This window comes from Capra hircus, chromosome 19 (genome assembly GCF_001704415.2).
Source record: "Capra hircus breed San Clemente chromosome 19, ASM170441v1, whole genome shotgun sequence".
NCBI classification, from domain to species: domain Eukaryota; kingdom Metazoa; phylum Chordata; class Mammalia; order Artiodactyla; family Bovidae; genus Capra; species Capra hircus.
Window position 1 is genome coordinate 27,455,185 of NC_030826.1, and position 19,688 is coordinate 27,474,872.

At 53.1% G+C, this 19,688-nt stretch overlaps 1 protein-coding gene across 1 annotated transcript; it reads right to left on the reverse strand.

Moving 5' to 3' along the window:
• On the reverse strand, positions 8 to 11,563 carry ALOX12B (arachidonate 12-lipoxygenase, 12R type). The gene is made up of 15 exons (XM_005693543.3): positions 10,920 to 11,563; positions 9,567 to 9,771; positions 6,882 to 6,963; positions 6,686 to 6,772; positions 6,454 to 6,576; positions 6,044 to 6,147; positions 5,526 to 5,698; positions 5,149 to 5,292; positions 3,788 to 3,991; positions 3,480 to 3,566; positions 3,079 to 3,248; positions 2,513 to 2,634; positions 822 to 922; positions 447 to 617; positions 8 to 255 (listed from the first exon to the last, which is right to left on the reverse strand). The coding sequence occupies exons 1-15, from the start codon at positions 11,064 to 11,066 to the stop codon at positions 76 to 78; spliced, it is 2,100 nt and encodes a 699-aa protein (XP_005693600.1). The 5' UTR covers positions 11,067 to 11,563; the 3' UTR covers positions 8 to 75.

Genomic DNA, 19,688 nt, shown 5'->3' on the forward strand with positions numbered 1-19,688 from the left:
GGGCTTGTGTTTGAAGTGATTTTATTGGAAAACAGGCGGGTGCAGGACAGGAAAGATGAGTGGAGAGGGGCTGAACTAAATAGAAATGCTGTTCTCGATCAGCACGGGGTCCAGGTAGTAGTAGGGGATGGGGAGACACTTGTTGCGTTGGCGGATGTTGTGTGAGATCTGGGCCAGGCGCTGGCGGAGCGTCTCTATGCTCCTCCTCGGGGCCTCCTCCACAAAGTGGATGTCCGGGAAGTGGCCCAGGGGCCGCTGTGGGCACAGAACCAGGAGGCTGGAACGGAGCCCCACCCCTCCCCACCCCTTTGATCCTTCCCCTTCAGCAGCCTTCCTCCCTGCCTCTTGCCCTTGACACCCCCTTCTCGTTGGGCTCCCAGCCCCCCAGCCTCCTGCCTCTGCTCAGAGGTTCCCCACCCCCACCTGCACCCCCAGGCCCAGGGCACCTTGTCGTCGGGCTCCCGACTGAGTGTCCAAAGCACCAGTAGGGTGATGCATGTGGTCTTAATATCCGGCAATGTGTCAAGAAAGGTCTCCAGCGTGGTCAGCCCCTTGGCCTGTATTGGTGGGTTCCGCATGGATGAGGGGAAGTTGGGCATCCAGGCGGTGAACTCCAACTGGAGGTGGAATAGAGAGGGGCTTCTGGGTCAGAGGGCACCCCGAAACCCTCGGGTGTTGATGGAGGCGGGGATTGAACTGGGGACTCTGGTTGCGACAGATCTGGGCCAGACTGGGGATTATGGCTGAGGCAGAGTTCAGACACTGGGGCTGGGATAAAGGTCAAGTCTGGGCCTGGGGCAGAGGCTGGTGAGTCCAGGTACCTGCCCTGTGTTGACAGCTGCGTGTTTTGCAGAGCAGGTGTAGATGACAATGGTGACATATCGGATCAGCTCAGGCACAGTTCGCAAGCATGTGGGGAAGCCTGGGGGGTAGGGCAGGTGCGGGCAGGTAAGGCCCAGGCCACATTAGTGCTGCCCAGGTCCTGGCTGGCCCACAGATGGCATGGCCAAGCCCAGCTCACCCTGTTCTTACAGCTGCTCCAGGCTGCCCCTAACCTGCCTGTTTGGCCCTTGTTTGGCCACAACCCACCCTCACCCCCAAGGTGGGGTTCAACTGGGCCTTGGCCAAATGTCCTCAGGGGCTTCTCCAAGCTCGCTTCTCTTTCCTGTACCCGACCTGAGCACCTAGCTCTAGTTGCCATGGTGAACCCAGGTTCCAAAAGCCCAACACATTCAAACCAGACCCGTCATCTTCCTCCCTCAACTGCTTCTCCTTCAAAGCCCCCAGCTCAAAGAATGATACACACCATCCACCTAGTTTCAAGAGCCCAAAACCCAGGGGTCACCCTTGGCTCCTCCCTCCCACCACTCAGCCCCCACCGACAAGCCCAAACCAGTCAGCAAGTCCTGTCATTTCTGTCTCCCAGCTAGCTCTGGCATCCTCTTCATCCCCAGAGCCCCCTCCCAGGGCAGGTCCCTGTCATCTCCCTCCTGGACACCATAGCAGCTTCCCAAACTATTCCCTGACCGCCAGTGCAGTCTGACATCCTACTGTGCACGTTTCATCTCCCCAGACACCCTCGACAGCTCCCTCTGAATGCGGAGGAATTCCAGATTCCTTAACCGGGCTGCACCCAGCCCCTGCTCCTGGCTTCAGCCTCATCTCACAGGAGGCTGCCCCACTCCCCCACCCCAGAACCCCAGCTGCAGGGACTTATCAGCAGTCCCAGAACTAACTCTGCTCAGTCTGGCTTTCAGGTCTTTCCACATGCAGCTCCCAAGTCAGGACTCTCCAACCCCACCTCTGTCATCACCTGGCTGACCTCCCATTGTACAAATCTTAGCTAGATCTTAGCTTGCTGCTACCCACCCCTCAGTCTCTACCTGCCAGCCCTCCCCAAGCTGGGGTAGGTTCCCCTGGCCCACGCTGGGTTCCTACAGCCCCTCCCTGGCTTCCTCACAAACTGCGCCAGTCTTACACCTGCCCCTTTACAATGAGTGGCTACCCCTAGAGACTGATCAGCTCAAGGACAGCGCCTTCAGGGTCTCATTCCCTTTGGCCTTCCCAGTAACCAGTACAGTGTTCACCACGTCTTATGTGCTCACTAAGTACTTGTTGAGTGGGTGCCCAAGTGGCACGTCTTCAGGATTTGCTCCCCATCCCCCCTCTCCTGAAGCCTGCCTGCTCCTCGCCAGCTCCCCTGCCTCCAGCACACACTGGCCTGACCTGTTGGAACTCATGCCCCATTTCTCAGCCCACAAAGGTTTTTTTTTTTTCCCCTGAAGCAAGAGACTGGAATCTGTCCAGGTGACCAAGATGACCCACAGCCCCTGAGCTCAGACAGGGACCCCCAGCTAGTCAGGCTTTCCTCCCCAACCTCTCTGAGATACCATTGCTCCAGTAGCCAGCGAAGAGCTCTGTTGAATCCTAGGGCTCTCTTTGGCCTCCTTCAGCCCAAAGTGAGACTAGCTCCAGCCCAGCCCTGGGTCCCTGCTGGGGGTCAGGCCCATACCTGAACTCTCACGCCCTAGTAGGCACTCCTTGAATATCTCCTGCACCCAGGACTGCAATTCCAGGTCACCTTCCACAGCAGCGTCACACGGGTAATAGTAGGTGATGATCTCTGTCACATACCTGACCAGGGGAGAGAACCTTAGTCTGAACCCCCAGTGCCTTCCCTCACCATGGTTCTCCCACCTCCCTTAGGATGCCCCAGCATCGGCTGACCCAGAGCAGCCCCAGGCCCGTGGGTGGGCAGAGGTAGCAAGAGGAGCGGCAGGGCAAGGTCAGAAAACACTCAGAGTAGTCCCAGTAAGGATCAGATGAGGCCCACAGGCAGCTCAGAGCCCAGACAGGGTCTGGCAAGCAGAGGCAGGCTGGGGCCAAAGCAAAGAAGGGGGCCATCAGGCCTCAGAGGCCCCACCCAGAATGTGAACACATGTGTGATCCCCACACACATCCAGATCTTATCCCCAAGCCCCGGGATGGCACCCCTGGTCCTTAAAATCTCCCCAGACAGCCTCTAACATCCCAGGGTGTGTCCACCTCAACTGCCACCCACTGCTGCCCTGACCTCACCTCTCCAGTGCGTCCCACACTGCCAGGCTGTCCTCACGGTAATAATACCCTGGCAGGTCCTGAACCCCACGTCTCACGAAGTCATCAGGGAGGTAGAGGTTGTCGTAGTTGATCTCCGACAGAGCCCGCACCATCGCCTCAGCAAAGCCGGCCAGGCCCAGGGACATGCTCTGTTAGGGACCAGGCAGACCTTGGTGCACACTGTCTAGGGATCCTCTCACTCCGGACCAGCACACCCAACTCAGCCTCTGGAGCCTAGCAGACACAGCACCCGTCTTAACTGGTCCCCTCCCTCCGTGCCCACTCATGATCTAAAGGCAGCTGGGAAGTTCAGCTTTAGTCAAACTGCAAAGGCCAGAAGGGAAACACATGTCTTGTGGGGTTGGAGAAAGAAGTCTTACCCTGGCAGAGAGCCCCCCTTCATTAATGAGGACAGCCCGCCCGATGCTGTTGATCTGGATGGTGTATCGGGTGTGGGGGATGAGGAGCTGTTGGGGGGAGCAAGGAAGATGATGAGAGAAGGCTGAAGTCATCCCCCACAGAATGTCAGCACCCCCTGTTTCTGCAACATCAAACCCCTCAACAGCCCTCCAAGCTGCTTCCCCAAGTCTAGCTGGAGTCCTTCTGACTGCTGAGCAAACCAGGCAGCTTTCTGGGGATGACTGAGGGCAGCAATGTTTCATAGAGGCCCCTTGGCCCAAGCCCATACCTTGTAGAGGGGGTGGCACATGGGTAGCTGCCTCAGCATGGCCAGGCAGAAGGCCTCAGCGATGAGGTGGGTCTCCAGCAAGTGAGAGATGCCCTCGTGGCAGTAGAACTCAGCATAGCGCACCCACGTCTTGGCCAGCAGCCAGTCCCACTCGGAGTCACTGGGCAGGAAGATGGGGCAGTCGGGCCCGGGGGTCTGGCTGAGCTGGGGGTGAGGAAAGAGAAAGTGTTAGGTGAGAGCAGAGACCCACATACACGAGGGCTCCCACTACACGAGGGAGGCAGAAGGGAGATCAGGGGGTGAAAACCCCAGCCCCTACACTCCAGTCCCTCTGGTCCTCTGAGCACACCAGGGCCTCCCCTCCCTTCTCACATCTGCTCCTGCTCTTCCCTCTGCCTGTGCTACCTTCCCCATCCCTTCCTCTACCTGAAAGCTCCCACTCATTCTACAAGAACCAGCTCAAAGTCTGCCTCCTCTGAAAACCCATCCTTACCTCAATCCCATAGTCGCCACATTCAGCTGTGCAGGCTGTGCAGTGCACAAGGGCACCCAGCTCCCTAGGAGTTAGTGGTTCATTGAAATCTAGTCTGTACCGCTCCACTAACCAGCCAGGAGCCTCAGAGCTGGGCTGATCCCCACTCCCACCCCAGGGGATGACTAATTCAGACATGATCCCGCTGGAAACCTCTGGGAAGAAAGCATCCCAGTTTCCCTTCCAGCCAGGCCACACTCTCGAGGCAGCGGCTAAGTTTGATTAGCACAGTTTTTCTAGCAGATAAGCCACAGCAGGCACTGACTTATCAAGCAGATGGATGAATGGAGTCAAAGAGACAGGCTTATTCCTACCTGGTCACTTCTGTGCATACAGACACAGTACCCACACTCTACACACTGGGGCTTACACACGAGTGCACCCACAGGGACCCATCTTTATGCAGCATGGGCATACAAGTGGTAGCACAAAGATGTACCCATGAAGGGACCCTTGGAGACTCAGTCTGGTGCTTACAGCCATACACCAGGCTCACCACTAGCCACACACAGAGACAGGGACATACATAAACATAGGTGTATTCTTAAATGCACACATAGGAACATAGACTCACACAGGCACACATGCCTACACAGAGATAGTGCACACTCACAGGCACAACCCTTCACAAATTGGTACATGCACAGGGACATAAAGTTCACATACACACACACAAACAGGCTAATCGACTGACCATAAACTCACTAGATAGAAGTATACAAGTACACACACCAGCCCACGCAATCACACATCTCTTCATGTACACACAGAGGCTCACCCGCTGGCGACATTCACACAGCACCCACCCCCAGGCCTGCACCCCAGGCACCTGGATGGCAATAGGCAGGAGGTTCCCTTCCCGGCCAAAGTGCAGCAGGCAGAGTGGGGCGCAGTGGTACTGCTTCTGGCCGTTAAGTTCAACGGCAGGAATGCCCTCCAAGATGCGGTAGTCGGCCAGGTAAATGTTCCCCTTCTGGAGGGGAGCCGTGATGAGTGGACAGGTAGGCACCCAACACGTGGTACCCATGACCCACGCCTTGAGTGCAGGGTGCTCTGGCTCCCCAGGTGTGGGGTTGGCCAGGACCCGAGTTGGGGAGTGGGGTAGGGGGTGGGGGTCTGCCGAGGAGTAGGTGGGGAGAGACAGGGATGCCAGGAGAGAGGGAGGAAGGGAGGCTGTGGGGGGCTCAATTCCAGAGCAGGCTTCACCTCCAGTTCCGCTTGTAGGCACGTTCCCTCTCCCAGGAAGGGGGCCACCATGTCGTCTGTGACCGGGAATTTGTCCGGGATACGCGTGCAGCGGCAGAGCAGGCCTGGGTTGATGCCGTTGAGGTACTGGTACCCAAAGAAGCTGTCCTCTGCCCAGTGCTCAGCCACGTACTCTGGGGGGACAGCGCGGGGACGTCACGAAGCCACCCACTCCCCCTCAGGGTCAGAGAGGACGAGAGCTGAGGCCCGAGGAGAGGGAGGAAGGCCATGGACCACCGAGATTTCGGGAGGAAAATCAAGCTCCAGGCCTCGGCCTCCGGTTGAGCCGCCGGAGGGGCGCCGGGCGGCGTTTTCCGAGGAGCCGCCAGAGGGCGCGCTCGCCTGTGCGAATTCCGGCCTCCGGTTCTCTGTGCGGCTCCCACCCCACATCCCACGTGGGGGTCCTGCCTCCCGCCCGCGGCTCGAGCACCTGGGGCCCGATCTCGCCCCGCTTCCCCGTTCTCGTTCCCACCCCATACCGAAGACGACAGATTTATTGCCAGGGAAAATTTTCTTAATATCCTTCAGTCTCTTCCAGGACCGTTTGCTGTCCACCAGGCCGCGGAGTTTGAACCCCAGTGCCCTAGGACAGGGGATTCGAGGGGGAGGCCGTCAGAGATGGGGTCCGGTGCCCCTGGGACGGCGGTAGAGCTGCCCCGCCCCCACCCCCAGGGTCTCTTGAGTCCCTGAGTCTGGCGGGGGCGGGGGGTCTCAGGGTCGCCCCGTGGCACAGCTCAAGGCTTTCCCATGTCTAGGTCGCGGAGTGTCACCTCTAAGGTTCCCGAACCCTCTCTTTCCGGCTCCCGCTGCCCTCCTGGCCATGCTGTGGTGGGCGTGGAGCGGGACAGTCTACAAAAGCCCTCACACCCCGCCCCTCACACACACTCACATGGGGCTCAGGCGGAAGAAGAAGGAGGCCGTCTTGGTGAAGGAGTAGCGCAGATTTAAGTCCAGGAACTTGGTGGCCTTAAAGTTTATGAGAATCGGGAACCCCGGGATGTAGCCGTTCCACCTGTAGGGAGGAGGGCAGGGCTGGGCATCTGGGGTCCAGGACACAGTGAGGGGGGCAGAGAGCAGGTGTCAGCCATGGGAGGGGCCCTTGGGTAGCCCCAAGTCCTTACTCCGGCCGGTTGGGGTTTCTCCGGGGAGGAGGGCGGTAGCTGGGGATGTGTACGTAGTTGGGCAGGCCAGGAACAAAGACTCTCCAGCTGCAAACAGAAGCCGAGCTGGTCGGTCCTGATGGCCACGCACCATCCCAGGGCACAGCCACCACTGGCCCCCTGACCTCCCGCAGCCCCTGCCCCCCAACCCCCTCACTGGTAGAAGTCCTGCTTGGCTCTGAGCTCCTCCTTTCGGTGTTCCAGAAGGATCGGGAGTGTGTCATCTGCTGCTGTCTTTCCTGTAGGGAGACCAAGGAGGAGGCTCAAGGCCTGCCCCTGCCCACTTTGGGGATCAGAATTCAGCTTCTGTGGGGAGGTGGGACAGGGCCAAGGATGGGGAAGGCTTACCCTGGGAGAGAGAGGGTGTGTCTTCTCCCAGAAACTCAGATGAAAGGATCAAAAGGATTATGGACCACCCTTCCCTGTCCTTGCTCTACCCTTCCAGGGGCTCTGATGCAGGGAAGTCCCTCTTCTAGAACTCCTGGAACATGAATACCTAACAGTTATTTAGAACTTACTGGCTACCAGGCACTTTCTAAATATTGTGTTAGTTGCTCAGTCATGTCCGCCTCTGCAACTTCATGGACTGGGGCCCGCCGGGCTCCTCTCTCCATGGGATTTCCCAGGCAAGTATACTGGAGTGGATTGCCATTTCCTTCTCTGGGGCATCTTCTCGACCCAGGGATCAAACCCAAGTCTCCTGGGTCTCCTGCATTGCCTGTGGATTCTTTACCATCTGAACCACCTGGGAAGCCCTTCTAAATACTTATGTCAATAATTTAATTTGCACAAGAACAGTTTGAATTATGAGGCAGATGACTATCATAGACCCACAGTCTGATCTCCACAATTCCAAAAGGTCCAGAAATCAAGTTTTTGTTTTTTATTATTATTTTTTTCCACAAATAGGTACACACTTCTTGGCCAACCAAACCTGATCTAAATTTACCTGAGGCTGCATAGAGTCTTGATTTAAATCACTCTGAAACTACTCAGTTTTGGCTTGCAGAAACATTGGACATATTTGCAGTTACCCTGGCAGGTGTATCATGTAACATACGGTATGTGTGAGTGTACAAAGAATATATACATATATGAAGATACATTTGCGTAAATACATACAGGAAGTCCCTTTAACTGTAGTTTCACTTTCCCTAGTTTCAGTTCCTTGCAGTCAACCTCAGTCCAAACATGTTAAAAGGAAAATTTCAGAAATAACATTGGCTTCTCACATCAACCCCATGAAGTAGGTTCTGCTGTCAGCCCAGTTTGACAGATGAGGACACTGAGGCTTAGAAGAACTTGGAAATGAGTCCTGATGCCCAGCAAGTGGTGAAGCTGACACTCACATCCTGCCTGGTAGTCCCAGGCTGGCAGGTGCCTGTCGCTGCCTCCCTATCATTTTCCTTCACAGGCCACCTTCCTTCTCCTTCTATCTGCCTCAGCTCACATTGCACTCCGGGTGAACAATGCCATCTGGAGTCGTGTGACCCATAGACACAGTTCAGTTTCATCCCTGGGGTGGGAGCCTTCATCCTTGAAGGTCCCAGCCGGTCATTCAAGTCTCCCTGCCCTGGTATTTCACGGCAGCTGCCCCTCCCAACCCCATTCGTGCCCGCCTCCCAGCATCACCCTGCCTGTCCTGTTTCCATGCCACTCAGACCTATCACTGTGGGAAGATGCTCTGCGTCCTCTGTGAGGCCCTCTCTTATCAGCCCCACCTGGCCAGGCCTGCTTCCCTCTGCCCCTGTCTCTCCTTTCCCCAGCTCAGGCCCTGACCCCCTGTTCCCAGGGCAAGGACTTGGCCATGGGGAAATGAGAGAAGGAAGAGAGGTGGTCAGCCTCTGAGAGGAGGAGCTCCCCACCCTGGGGCTCCCTCAGCCCTGTCTCCCCTCTCATCTGCCTCGGAGGAGGCCAGAGGAGCATGGCTGGTTGAGAGAGGGGACCAAAAGAGGACAAGATTGCATTCTCCTTGGAGCAGCCACACAAGGGTGGATATAAGGATGGATGCAAGGGACTTGGGCCCTCAGGTCCTGTCCCTTTTCCATAGCAGCAATCAAGTGGCTGGGAAAACAGCTGGGGTGGCCTTAACTGGCCACCTCAAAGAACTCTTGACAGTCGATATGAGTAACAGGGCCTTGGATTGGACTGCAAAGGAGCCTCACTGAATAGGGGGTGGAGTGAGCAGTGAGTCCTTTGAGAGAAATAAGGTGTCCTTTTGGAGTGATTGGAAGCCCATTGGAGCCACGGAACATCCCATCAGTCTAAGAAATGCTCAATTAGAAATCCAGGGCATCATGAGAAGGTACAAGACCTCCCGTTGCAGGGCCTTGGAGGGCTGTTGAACCATCAGGGCTTCTTCAGAAAATAACAAGGCAGCAGGCAGAATCATGGGAGATCCTATCAGAGTAACAAGGCACCCTGTTACAGTAACAGCACCCTGAGGGGGTAGCAGGGAGTCTTCAGAGCAGCAGCGCCGCCGCTTGGTGTGCATAGGGCATCCGATCAGAGTCCTGAGGCCTGAGAGTAGCCCGGCTTCCTGTGGGCATTGAGGGGAGGGCTGTAGAGATAATGGAGAGCCCGCTCTGAGAATGCTGTCTGCAGTCAGACCCTGGGGTCCAGAGAGTAGCGCCCCCTGCCTCGTTCCTCCAGGCCGCAGCCTTGAGCCGGGCCCAGCAGAGCAACATGGACCATGGCTGGTGTGGGAGAATGACAGGTGTGCCTGGTGCCCCTGTCAGGCTGGCACTTGGCTGGCTGGCTGGGAGCCTGGGGTGGCCACGCTGGGGTGGCCAGGCCAGAGCGAGGGGCTTCATCGTATGGGATGGAGACAGTGAGGACTTACCTGTAGCCTCCCGGAGTGCCAGGGTCTCATAGCCGTCCATCCACTGGTAGGCGGGGAAGTGGTAGATGCGGCCATTGGGCGCACAGACCTGCACGTATTTGCAGTACCAGGGGTTCTTGGGGAAGAAGGAGTAGCGCTCCTTGTACAGGCGGACGATGATGAGGTCCCCCAGGTCCTGCTGACACTGGACAGTGTAGTCGTCCACCTGGGCGGGCACAGAGCCAGCTGAGCAGGCCAGCCTCCCACCTGCCTGCCCCCTCACCCAGGCCCCACTCATGCTGGGCGATGCTCACCTCCCTAGACCAGGATGACCTGATTGTTGGGGTCTCTTTCCCTCCCATGTGCCTGACCCCACCTGGGCAGGACTCCAGGCCCTCCCTCTCTCCATCCTCTGCTCCTGAAATCCCCTTCTCCCACTTCCTCCTCCCCAGCCACCTGAGGCTGCAGGAGCCATGAAGACCCCCAGGGACTGGTGTATAAGGGGTCTATATAGAGCCCCCCCAAGCCTCCTACATCCTTAAGAGTGGGCAGAAGTGGTCCAACCAGCCCCCCGTTTCCTCCCACTTATCAGTGAAGATGTGGAGATTCAGAAATGTCTACAAAGATAGAGTGACCTACTAAGGTCACAAAGCAGCAGGTGGCTGGACCTGACTCAAAATTAGGCTGAGGGCCCAGCAGAGGGCCTTTCATCACAGAGCAGAAGAGTCCCTGCTGGACAGGCTGGTCTGATGCTTTGTATGACACAGAGAATCCAGTGGAAATTTAAGCCAGTGTTGCTGAAGCTTAACAACTTATTGACCAAAGGCACATTAATAAGTCTTTTGTTACCTGAACATTATTTACCAGAGATGGTTCAGTATTCACTTACATAACAAATCACTGGCTATGGATCTTCTTTTGCAAAAAATCCCCTGGTCGATAGTGCATTAATTCAGGAAGGGTGAGTAAGAATGGGAGAGGGAGGCATGAGGAAGAGTGTGAGAGAGGAAACAGGAAAAGGATGAAGGAAGAGGGGGTGGAAAGAGACTGGAAAGAAGGAGAGATGAAACAACTGGGAGAGGGTTGAGAGGTGAGGGATGTGGGGTGAGTGATGACAGAGAGAGAGAGGAAGAAGAGAGGAAGAGAGGTGAGAAAAGAGCAGGGGGCAGAATGAGAGATGATGGCAAAGGAATGAGAGGTGACGGGGAGTGGGGAGGGGGTGGAAGAAGGCTGGGAGCCAGGTCTTGGGTGAGGGCCTCCAAGCCACCTTGGAGCCCCAACGCTTCCAGAGCCCGGTACCCCTCCATCCCTCCCCTTTCTCCCCAGGCACACTCACACACACACACACACACACACACACACACACACACTCACCGCACCAGTTGCAAAATCTCTTCCAAAGTGGTTCAGCAGCTGCTTACGGCTCTCTCCCTGAGTCCCCACGATGATCAGAGAGATGGAGTCTGTGGTTCCCGATAAGAAGTCGGTGCCTGTGGCCACCCTGACTTTGTAGGTGGCCATGGTTGCTCTTCAGGAGGCAGGAAGCGGGCTCAATCACAGACACAGTGCGGGGGGCCACAGGGGGGCCCAAGCCCGGCAGGAAAAGTCAGACACAGACAGGAGTGGAAAGGTCAGACTTCCTAGGTGGAGAGGTGAAGCAGGGACCCAGAGGCTGGTGAAGCTGCTGCCCTGGACGGGGGTGGGGGTGGCACCAGGTCGGGTGCAGGACAGAAGCCTGGCAGGCTGGGGTGGGGCTGTGCTCCAGGGCCAGTGAGCAGGCGTCTGGGCTGCGGGCCCTCTGGGAGCTGGCAGGGAGGGACAATAGGCAGGGTGCTGGGCCTGCCCCTGAGAGGGCGGGTAGAAGAGGCCTTGGATGGAGGAAACTTCGGGGTGGGGGAACCAGTCCAGCCTGAGCCAAGGCCTCAGGAAAGTTAGGGGGAGGGCCCCCAGATCTTTATCAGCCAACAGTTTCTTCCTTCTGCCCACCCCTATTGGCTACAACACTGGGCACCCTGCTGAGCAGGGCCGTGGATAGCAGATCACTAGCACTGGTTCTGGGGGCCCTGGTGGGTGGAGGTCAAGGGAGGGGGGACACAGCATAAACCCACTGTCCAGCTGGCCTGTTGCCTTGCCATTCCACTCTGGGAAATGGGCAGTTAGTGCCCACAGTAGGAAGGCTGGCTTATCCTTCTGTCCCAGGGCCCAGAGCCCACAGTACAGAGGGTGATGAATGTTGAAACTAGAGCTTGGGGATCCTAGGACACACAAAGTCTCCAGGAAGGGGTCAGGGATCAGCATGGGGGGGTTATCTGTGGCTTTCTATGGGGCCACAATCAGCCAAAGAGGGATTGGAATTTAATACAAATGTAGAATACTGTTGGAGTGAAATTTGGGACATAAGAATTAAGCTAGAGACTTGCCTTGTGGTCTGTTGGTTAAGAATCCACCCGCCAATGCAAGGGACATGGGTTCCGCCCCTGGTCCAGGAAGATCCTACGTGCCACAGAGCAGTCAATCCTTACACCACAGTCGGACCCACAAGTCGCTCCTACTGAAGCCTGAGTCTAGAGCGTATGATCCACAACAAGAGAAGCCGTCCTGATGAGAGCTAGAGCATAGCCCTCACTCTCTGCAACTAGAGAAAGCCTGCTTGATGCAACAAAACCCACAGCAAACAAAAAGAAAATAAATAATTAATTGACAAACAACTATTGCATCATAAGGAAAAAATAAAAAGTTAAAAAAAAAAAAACCTAGCAATTCTTATAAAAGTCAGACCAGTGAGTAGCTCTGGGATAAGAGTACAGACTCAACATCAACCCCTCACACTGCCTCCTACTCCAGATCAAGCAGATCAAGCCTGGTGGTGGCAACTTCTCACCTTTGGGACAATGACATCATCCTTTCACGTGGCCCCCAGGGCCCCCTTCATGGGTCTCATCCCCCACCACATTCCCCTTTTCTCTCTTCTGCCTGGGACTAGGTGCCTCTCATTCATTCACCAGCAGACACGATGGAGCCCCCTCCTATGTTCCCTACAATTTATTTATACATTTACTTTTGGCTCCTCTGGGTCTTTGTTGCTGCACACAGGCTTTCTCTAGTTTGGTGAGCGGCTGCTACTCCTTGTTTCAGCGCATAGACTTCTCATTTCAGGGACTTCTCTCATTGCAGAGCATGGGCTCTAGGGCTCCGGGCTTCAGTAATCGCAGCGCAGGCTCAGTAGCTATGGCACTCAGGCTCACTTGCCCTGTGGCATGTGGGGATCTCCTCGGACCAGGGGTCTTTTGAAACTATGTCCCCTGATTCTCAACCACTGAACCACCAGGAAAGTCCCCTCCAATATATTTTTAGAGCTTCACAAAACAAATCCCTGCTTTCCTTCATGGAACTTACATTCTAGTAAAGGAAACAGGCAATTTTACCTAATAGCCAGGTAAATCAAGTACTATGTTAAAGAGTGATAAGAGCTGAAGACAAACTACAAAGTGGGGAAGGATAACAAAGTGTAAAAGACTACACTTTAGATATAGAGTAGCCAGATGTCAGGGGCTTCCCTGGTGGCTCAGTGGTAAAGAATCCACCCGCCAATGCAGGAGATGTGGGTTCAATCCCTGGGTTGGGAAGATCCCCTGGAGAAGGAAATGGCAACCCACTCCAGCACAGTTGCTCAGTTGTGTCCGACTCTTTGTAACCCCATGGGCTGCAGCATGCCAGGCCTCCCTGTCCATCACCAACTCCCAGAGTCCACCCAAACCCACGTCCATTGAGTCAGTGATGCCATCCAACCATCTTATTCTCTGTCATCCCCTTCTCCTCCTGCCTTCAATCTTTCCCAGCATCAGGGTCTTTTCAAATGAGTCGGCTCTTCCCATCAGGTGGACAAAGTATTGGAGTTTCAGCTTCAACATCAGTCCTTCCAATGAATATTCAGGACTGATTTCCTTTAGGATGGACTGGTTGGATCTCCTTGCAGTCCAAGGGACTCTCAAGAGTTCTCCAATACCACAGTTCAAAAGCATCAATTCTTCAGTGCTCAGCTTTCTTTATAGTCCAACTCTCACATCCATACATGACTACTGGAAAAACCGTAGCCTTGACTAGATGGACCTTTGTTGACAAAGTAATGTCTCTGCTATTTAATATGCTGTCTAGGTTGGTCATAACTTTCCTTCCAAGGAGTAATCGTCTTTTAATTTCATGGCTGCAATCACCATCTGCTGTGATTTTGGAGCCCCCCAAAATAAAGTCTGCCACTGTTTCCACTGTTTCCCCATCTATTTGCCATGAAGTGACAGGACTGGATGCCATGATCTTAGTTTTCTGAATGTTGAGCTTTAAGCCAACTTTTTCATTCTCCTCTTTCACTTTCATCAAGAGGCTCTTTAGTTCTTCTTCACTTTCTGCCATAAGGATGGTGTCATCTGCATATCTGAGGTTATTGATATTTCTCCCAGCAATCTTGATTCCAGCTTGTGCTTCATTCAGCCCAGCGTTTCTCATGATGTACTGTGCATATAAGCTAAATAAGCAACGTGACAATATACAGCTTGACGTACTCCTTTTCCTATTTGGGACCAGTCTGTTGTTCCATGTCCAGTTCTAACTGTTGCTTCCTGACCTGCATGCAGGTTTCTCAAGAGGCAGGTCAGGTGGTCTGGTATGCCCATCTCCAGCACATGGGGTCTCAAAAGAGTCAGACATGATTAAACAACAACAGCCAAGTAAAAACTCTTTGAGAAGGGGGCTTTTGAGTAAAGATATAATGTGAAAGCAGCTCTTTCCAACCACAGGGACTTTGCACACACTGTTCCCTCTTAGACCTGGTTAATGTTTCCTCTTCCTTTAGGCTGTAGCTTGATAATTGCTTCATCAAGAAAGGCCAAGTTTAGAGAGGTTCAAGAGAGAGGGGACATGTGTATACCTGTGGCTGATTTATGCTGATGTATGGCAGAAACCAACACAACACTGTAAAGCAATTATCCTCCAATTAAAAATAAATAAAATTTTTTAAAAAGACCAAATTTAACTCTTAATGGCTCCTAGAGCACTGTAGTTAACATCTTTAGATGAATATCTGTCTTTCCTACTAAAGTAGAATGTCTGTAATTTGGTTTTCTCCCAACCTCCACGCACAACAGTTGGTACCTGGGAGACTCTCAAACTATGGGTTAGCAATGAGGACTAACTATGGGTTAGCAAGATCAGGGGTGGGAACTGAACCAAGAATGGGGTTGGAATTAGGGTGAAGATTCAGAAAGGATGCGGTGAGGGGTAGAAAGCGATGTGAGGCAGCGGGGTGGGTTAGGGGGATGGAGGCAGGAAGAGGCTGGGGGTGAAGGTCATGTGCTGAGGCTCTGTGACTGGCAGGGCTGTCTCATTGCCTGGGCACAGTGCTCTCTCGGGCTGTCAGGCCTGTCAGGCCCGCCCTCCTGGGTTCTACTCAGCCACCATGATGACTCTTGGATGATGCTAGGAACCTGATGATTCAAATATGCATCTTAAGATGCAAAGCTGAAGCAAATTTTCCCAGTCACCTGCCTTCTAGCTACTCCTCTTCCCTTGAGACTGTGCCCCCAGGGGGCTGCTAAGGCTCCTTGAGGGGCAGGGCCAAGGATGGGGAATTGAGGCTCAGGGGCTTGGGATGCCAAGTCCTAAAGGAGCAGGGTTAAGCGGCCCAGTCTTAACTTTCTAATCCAGCGGTACAGTAATATCATTCTGTGGGGCGTGGAAGGAGGCAGGGGCACCCAGGCAGCCAGGAGGGTAGCCTGGGAGGGGACATGGGGGGAACGGGGAGGGAATTGATGGTATAGAAGAGCTTGGGTGTCATACAAACCCAGGGAATCTACCACCATTCTCCAAATCACAATCCACTCCCAACAGGTCTCCCCCAGCCAATTCCTCGGTCCCCAAAAAAGCAGGAGTGGTGTCTCTGGCTTTGATTGGGGCTCAAGTCTGGAGTGGGAACTCAGTTCTTAAGGGAAACAGAGATGAAGATGGGGATGGTGGGGATACAGACATGGCCAGGGACATGGAAGGGATTAGGCGTAAAGAGATAGATTGGGCACTCCCTAGTTACAACCAAAATGAGGATGCATGACTCTGGGTAGGTGCTCACTGGGCTGAAGAACTGGTTCTCCTTGACCAGGGCTGGACCCGGGGAGCAGAAGAGGCCCCTGGGAAGGATGCAAGCTCACTGAGTTGGCTCACAATGAGCCACCCACACAGGAAGCCAAGCCCTCACTGCTGGGGCACCCCCCACCGCCTTACCCCACCCTGAGCCCTGCAAGGCAGAGGAGCAACCCTGGGAGCCCCACCTCCCCAAGACAGAGGGAAAAAAATCAAGTCGGTCACATCCCTACTTTAAGCCAGAACTTAAAACCGTTTTGCCCTTGAATCAAATCCAAAGACTTAACTGCAGACTGTAGGATCGTGCAGGACCCAGATTCTGTCCCCTCCCTGGGGTCACCTGTTCCAGCCACTCTGGCCTTGAACGCACACCCTTCAGGACCCTTGCACTTCCCTGACCACCACACCTGGTGCCCCTTGACCCAGGCATGCTAAGCCACCACCTGGCTTCATCTCCTGACTGCTTTCACAACCATCTAAAAGGATTTATTTATGTGCTGTTTGTCTGCCCCCATAAGCCAGTTGAAGTAGGGGTCATGCCAGGGGCATTCACAGCCACATCCCCCACAGAGTGTCTAGGGAGACAGGAGCCATGAGGCAAGCAAATCCTAGAACATTCATGCTGGAGGGGACTTTCCTGGTCTTCCCATCCCTCCCATTTATCTGACACATCTGGGCCACTGAGGCTGAGGGACTCACTCAAGCCCAGCTGGGGAAAGAGGGCTGGATGCTTCCCCTTATAACACACCAGCTGCCCTTCAGACTAACGGAAAAGCACAAAGGGGTCCAGAGTGCCAGCTGGGGGCCGCCACCTGTCTGACAAAGCAGGAGCTTTACATGGGCCCCCTCCCTACACCCTGTCCCCAGAGGTGTCCAGAACCCACACAAAATCCTGCATGTAGTCAGGTGTGTCTCCGCAATAAATCTCACTCCAAGCTGGCTTTCTGGGGAACCAGATTCCAATGACCCACCCTAGTCCCACCCTTTCCAGCTCAGGGCATTTTTCAGATGAGGCATGTCTTCTAATGCTAATTTTGGTGCAGGCCAAGTAGCATCCCTCCTCGTGGAAAGACAAGCTGCCTGTGACTTCCCTGGTGGTTCAGGGGCTAAGACTCTGTGTTCCCTATATGGGGCTTGGATTTGATCCCTGGTTAGGGAACTAGATCCCACAAGCTGCCACAAAGATCTACGATTCCACATGCTGCAACTAAGACCTGGCACAGCCACATTAAAAAAAAATTATCTAACTGTGCCCTAATATCATTCCAGTGTATCTCTCCGTCCCGCTGTTCTAAGTCAAAGCCCAGTTTTAAGAGGTGGGCACACCCAGCCTTTGCCACAATCCTTCTGGCCACAAGGTGGCGACATTGGGTATTTCTCATTCTTTGATTTTATTCAAATATGAACAAAATCTGGTGAGACATCCCCAAAGACTCCTCTTCATGCACAAGGTCACGGGGATCCTCTTCTTCCAGCATCAAGCAGGAAGTAAAAATTCAGTCTTTGGTAGAGCCAAATGCTGCCCCACACACACTCCCCAAAGACACTGTGGCTCTGGCCAGAGAGAGACTGTGACCAGGACTTGGTCAGGTACAGAATTTGACTGAGGAGGCAGAAGAGGTGAGGGGGGCTAGACGTGAAGTCTAGGGAAGCAGGAATATGGTAAAGTTGGATGGCTGTGAATAAAGATCTGGATGACTGACTTAAGGGCTGCACAAATCTCTATTTTTAAGGGCTACAGGGCTGGAAGGGAGAATATTAGGCTCCCCATATTACTATCAGTTTCAGTCAGAGTGGGCTAGACTATGCTGCAACAACAGTCCCCAGATCTCAATGGCCTAACTCAGCAAAAGTTTATTTCTCACTCAGCTCCATCCCCAGCTCAGGTCAGCAGGGGGCTCTGCTCTAGTTCCTCAGAGACAGAAGCTGACGGAAGCACCATCACATTACTGGCTTCTAGAACAGAGGCCATCCCCACGAAAAAGAAATGCAAAAAAGCAAAATGGCTGTCTGGGGAGGCCTTACAAATAGCTGCGAAAAGAAGGGAAGCAAAAAGCAAAGGAGAAAAGGAAAGATATACCAATTTGAATGCAGAGTTCCAAAGAATAGTAAGGACAGACAAGAAAGCCTTCCTCAGAGATCAATGCAAAGAAATAGAGGAAAACCATAGAATGGGAAAGACTAGAGATCTCTTCAAGAAAATTAGAAACATCACGGGAACATTTCATGCAAAGATGGGCTCAATAAAGGACAGAAATGGTAGGGACCTAATAGAAGCAGAAGATATTAAGAAGAGGTGGCAAGAATATACAGAAGAACTGTACAAAAAAGATCTTCATGACCCAGATAATCACGATGGTGTGATCACTCATCTAGAGCCAGACATCCTGGAATGTGAAGTCAGGTGGGCCTTAGAAATCATCACTACAAACAAAGCTAGGGGAGGTGATGGAATTCCAGTTGAGCTATTTCAAATCCTGAAAGATGATGCCGTGAAAGTGCTGCACTCAATATGCCAGCAAATTTGGAAACTCAGCAGTGGCCACAGGACTGGAAAAGGTCAGTTTTCATTCCAATCCCAAAGAAGGGCAATGCCAAAAAATGTTCAAACTACCGCACAATTGCACTCATCTCACACGCTAGTAAAGTAATGCTTAAAATTCTCCAAGCCATGCTTCAGCAATACATGAACCATGAACTTCCAGATGTTCAAAGTGATTTTAGAAAAGGCAGAGAAACCAGAGATCAAATTGCCAACATCCGCTGGATCATCAAAAAAGCAAAAGAGTTCCAGAAAAACCTCTATTTCTGCTTTATTGACTATGCCAAAGCCTTTGACTGTGTGGATCACAATAAACTGTGAAAAATTGTGAAAGAGATGGGAATACCAGACCACCTGACCTGCCTCTTGAGAAACCTGCATGCAGGTCAGGAAGCAACAGTTAGAACTGAACATGGAACAACAGACTGGTTCCAAATAGGGAAAGGAGTACGTCAAGCTGTATATTGTCACGCTGCTTATTTAACTTCTATGCACAGTACATCATGAGAAACGCTGAGCTGGAGGAAGCACAAGCTGGAATCAAGATTGCTGGGAGAAATATCAATAACCTCAGATATGCAGATGACACCATCCTTACGGCAGAAAGTGAAGAAGAACTAAAGAGCCTCTTGGTGAACGTGAAAGAGGAGAGTGAAAAAGTTGGCTTAAAGCTCAACATTCAGAAAACTAAGATCGTGGCATCCAGTCCCGTCACTTCATGGCAAATAGATGGGGAAACAGTGGAAACAGTAGCTGACTTTATTTTTCTGGGCTCCAAAATCACAGCAGATGGTGATTGCAGCCATGAAATTAAAAGACGATTACTCCTTGGAAGGAAAGTTATGACCAACCTAGACAGCATATTAAATAGCAGAGACATTACTTTGTCAACAAAGGTCCATCTAGTCAAGGCTACGGTTTTTCCAGTAGTCATGTATGGATGTGAGAGTTGGACTATAAAGAAAGCTGAGCACTGAAGAATTGATGCTTTTGAACTGTGGTGTTGGAGAAGACTCTTGAGAGTCCCTTGGACTGCAAGGAGATCCAACCAGTCCATCCTAAAGGAAATCAGTCCTGAATATTCATTGGAAGGACTGATGTTGAAGCTGAAACTCCAATACTTTGGCTACCTGATGGGAAGAGCCGACTCATTTGAAAAGACCCTGATGCTGGGAAAGATTGAAGGCAGGAGGAGAAGGGGATGACAGAGGATAAGATGGTTGGATGGCATCACTGACTCAATGGACGTGGGTTTGGGTGGACTCTGGGAGTTGGTGATGGACAGGGAGGCCTGGCGTGCTGTGGTTCATGGGGTCGCAAAGAGTCGGACACGACTGAGTGACTAAACTGAACTAAACTGAGAACAGAGGCAGAGAGGTCTCGAGGGCTTATGCCAGCAATTAAATAGTCCTGCCTGGAGATGACCCACATCACTTCGGCTCATTGCTTGCTGGTCAAAACTCATCCATGAC

Bases quoted from the DNA above. Each gene is read 5' to 3' on its own strand.
- ALOX12B (XM_005693543.3), bottom strand. From the start codon at position 11,066: ATGGCCACCTACAAAGTCAGGGTGGCCACAGGCACCGACTTCTTATCG. The intron at 6,577-6,685 runs GTAAGGACTTGG...TCCTCCCTACAG, and splicing joins AGAAACCCCAACCGGCCGGA to GTGGAACGGCTACATCCCGG. The intron at 256-446 runs GTGCCCTGGGCC...CTGTGCCCACAG, and splicing joins GTCGGGAGCCCGACGACAAG to CGGCCCCTGGGCCACTTCCC.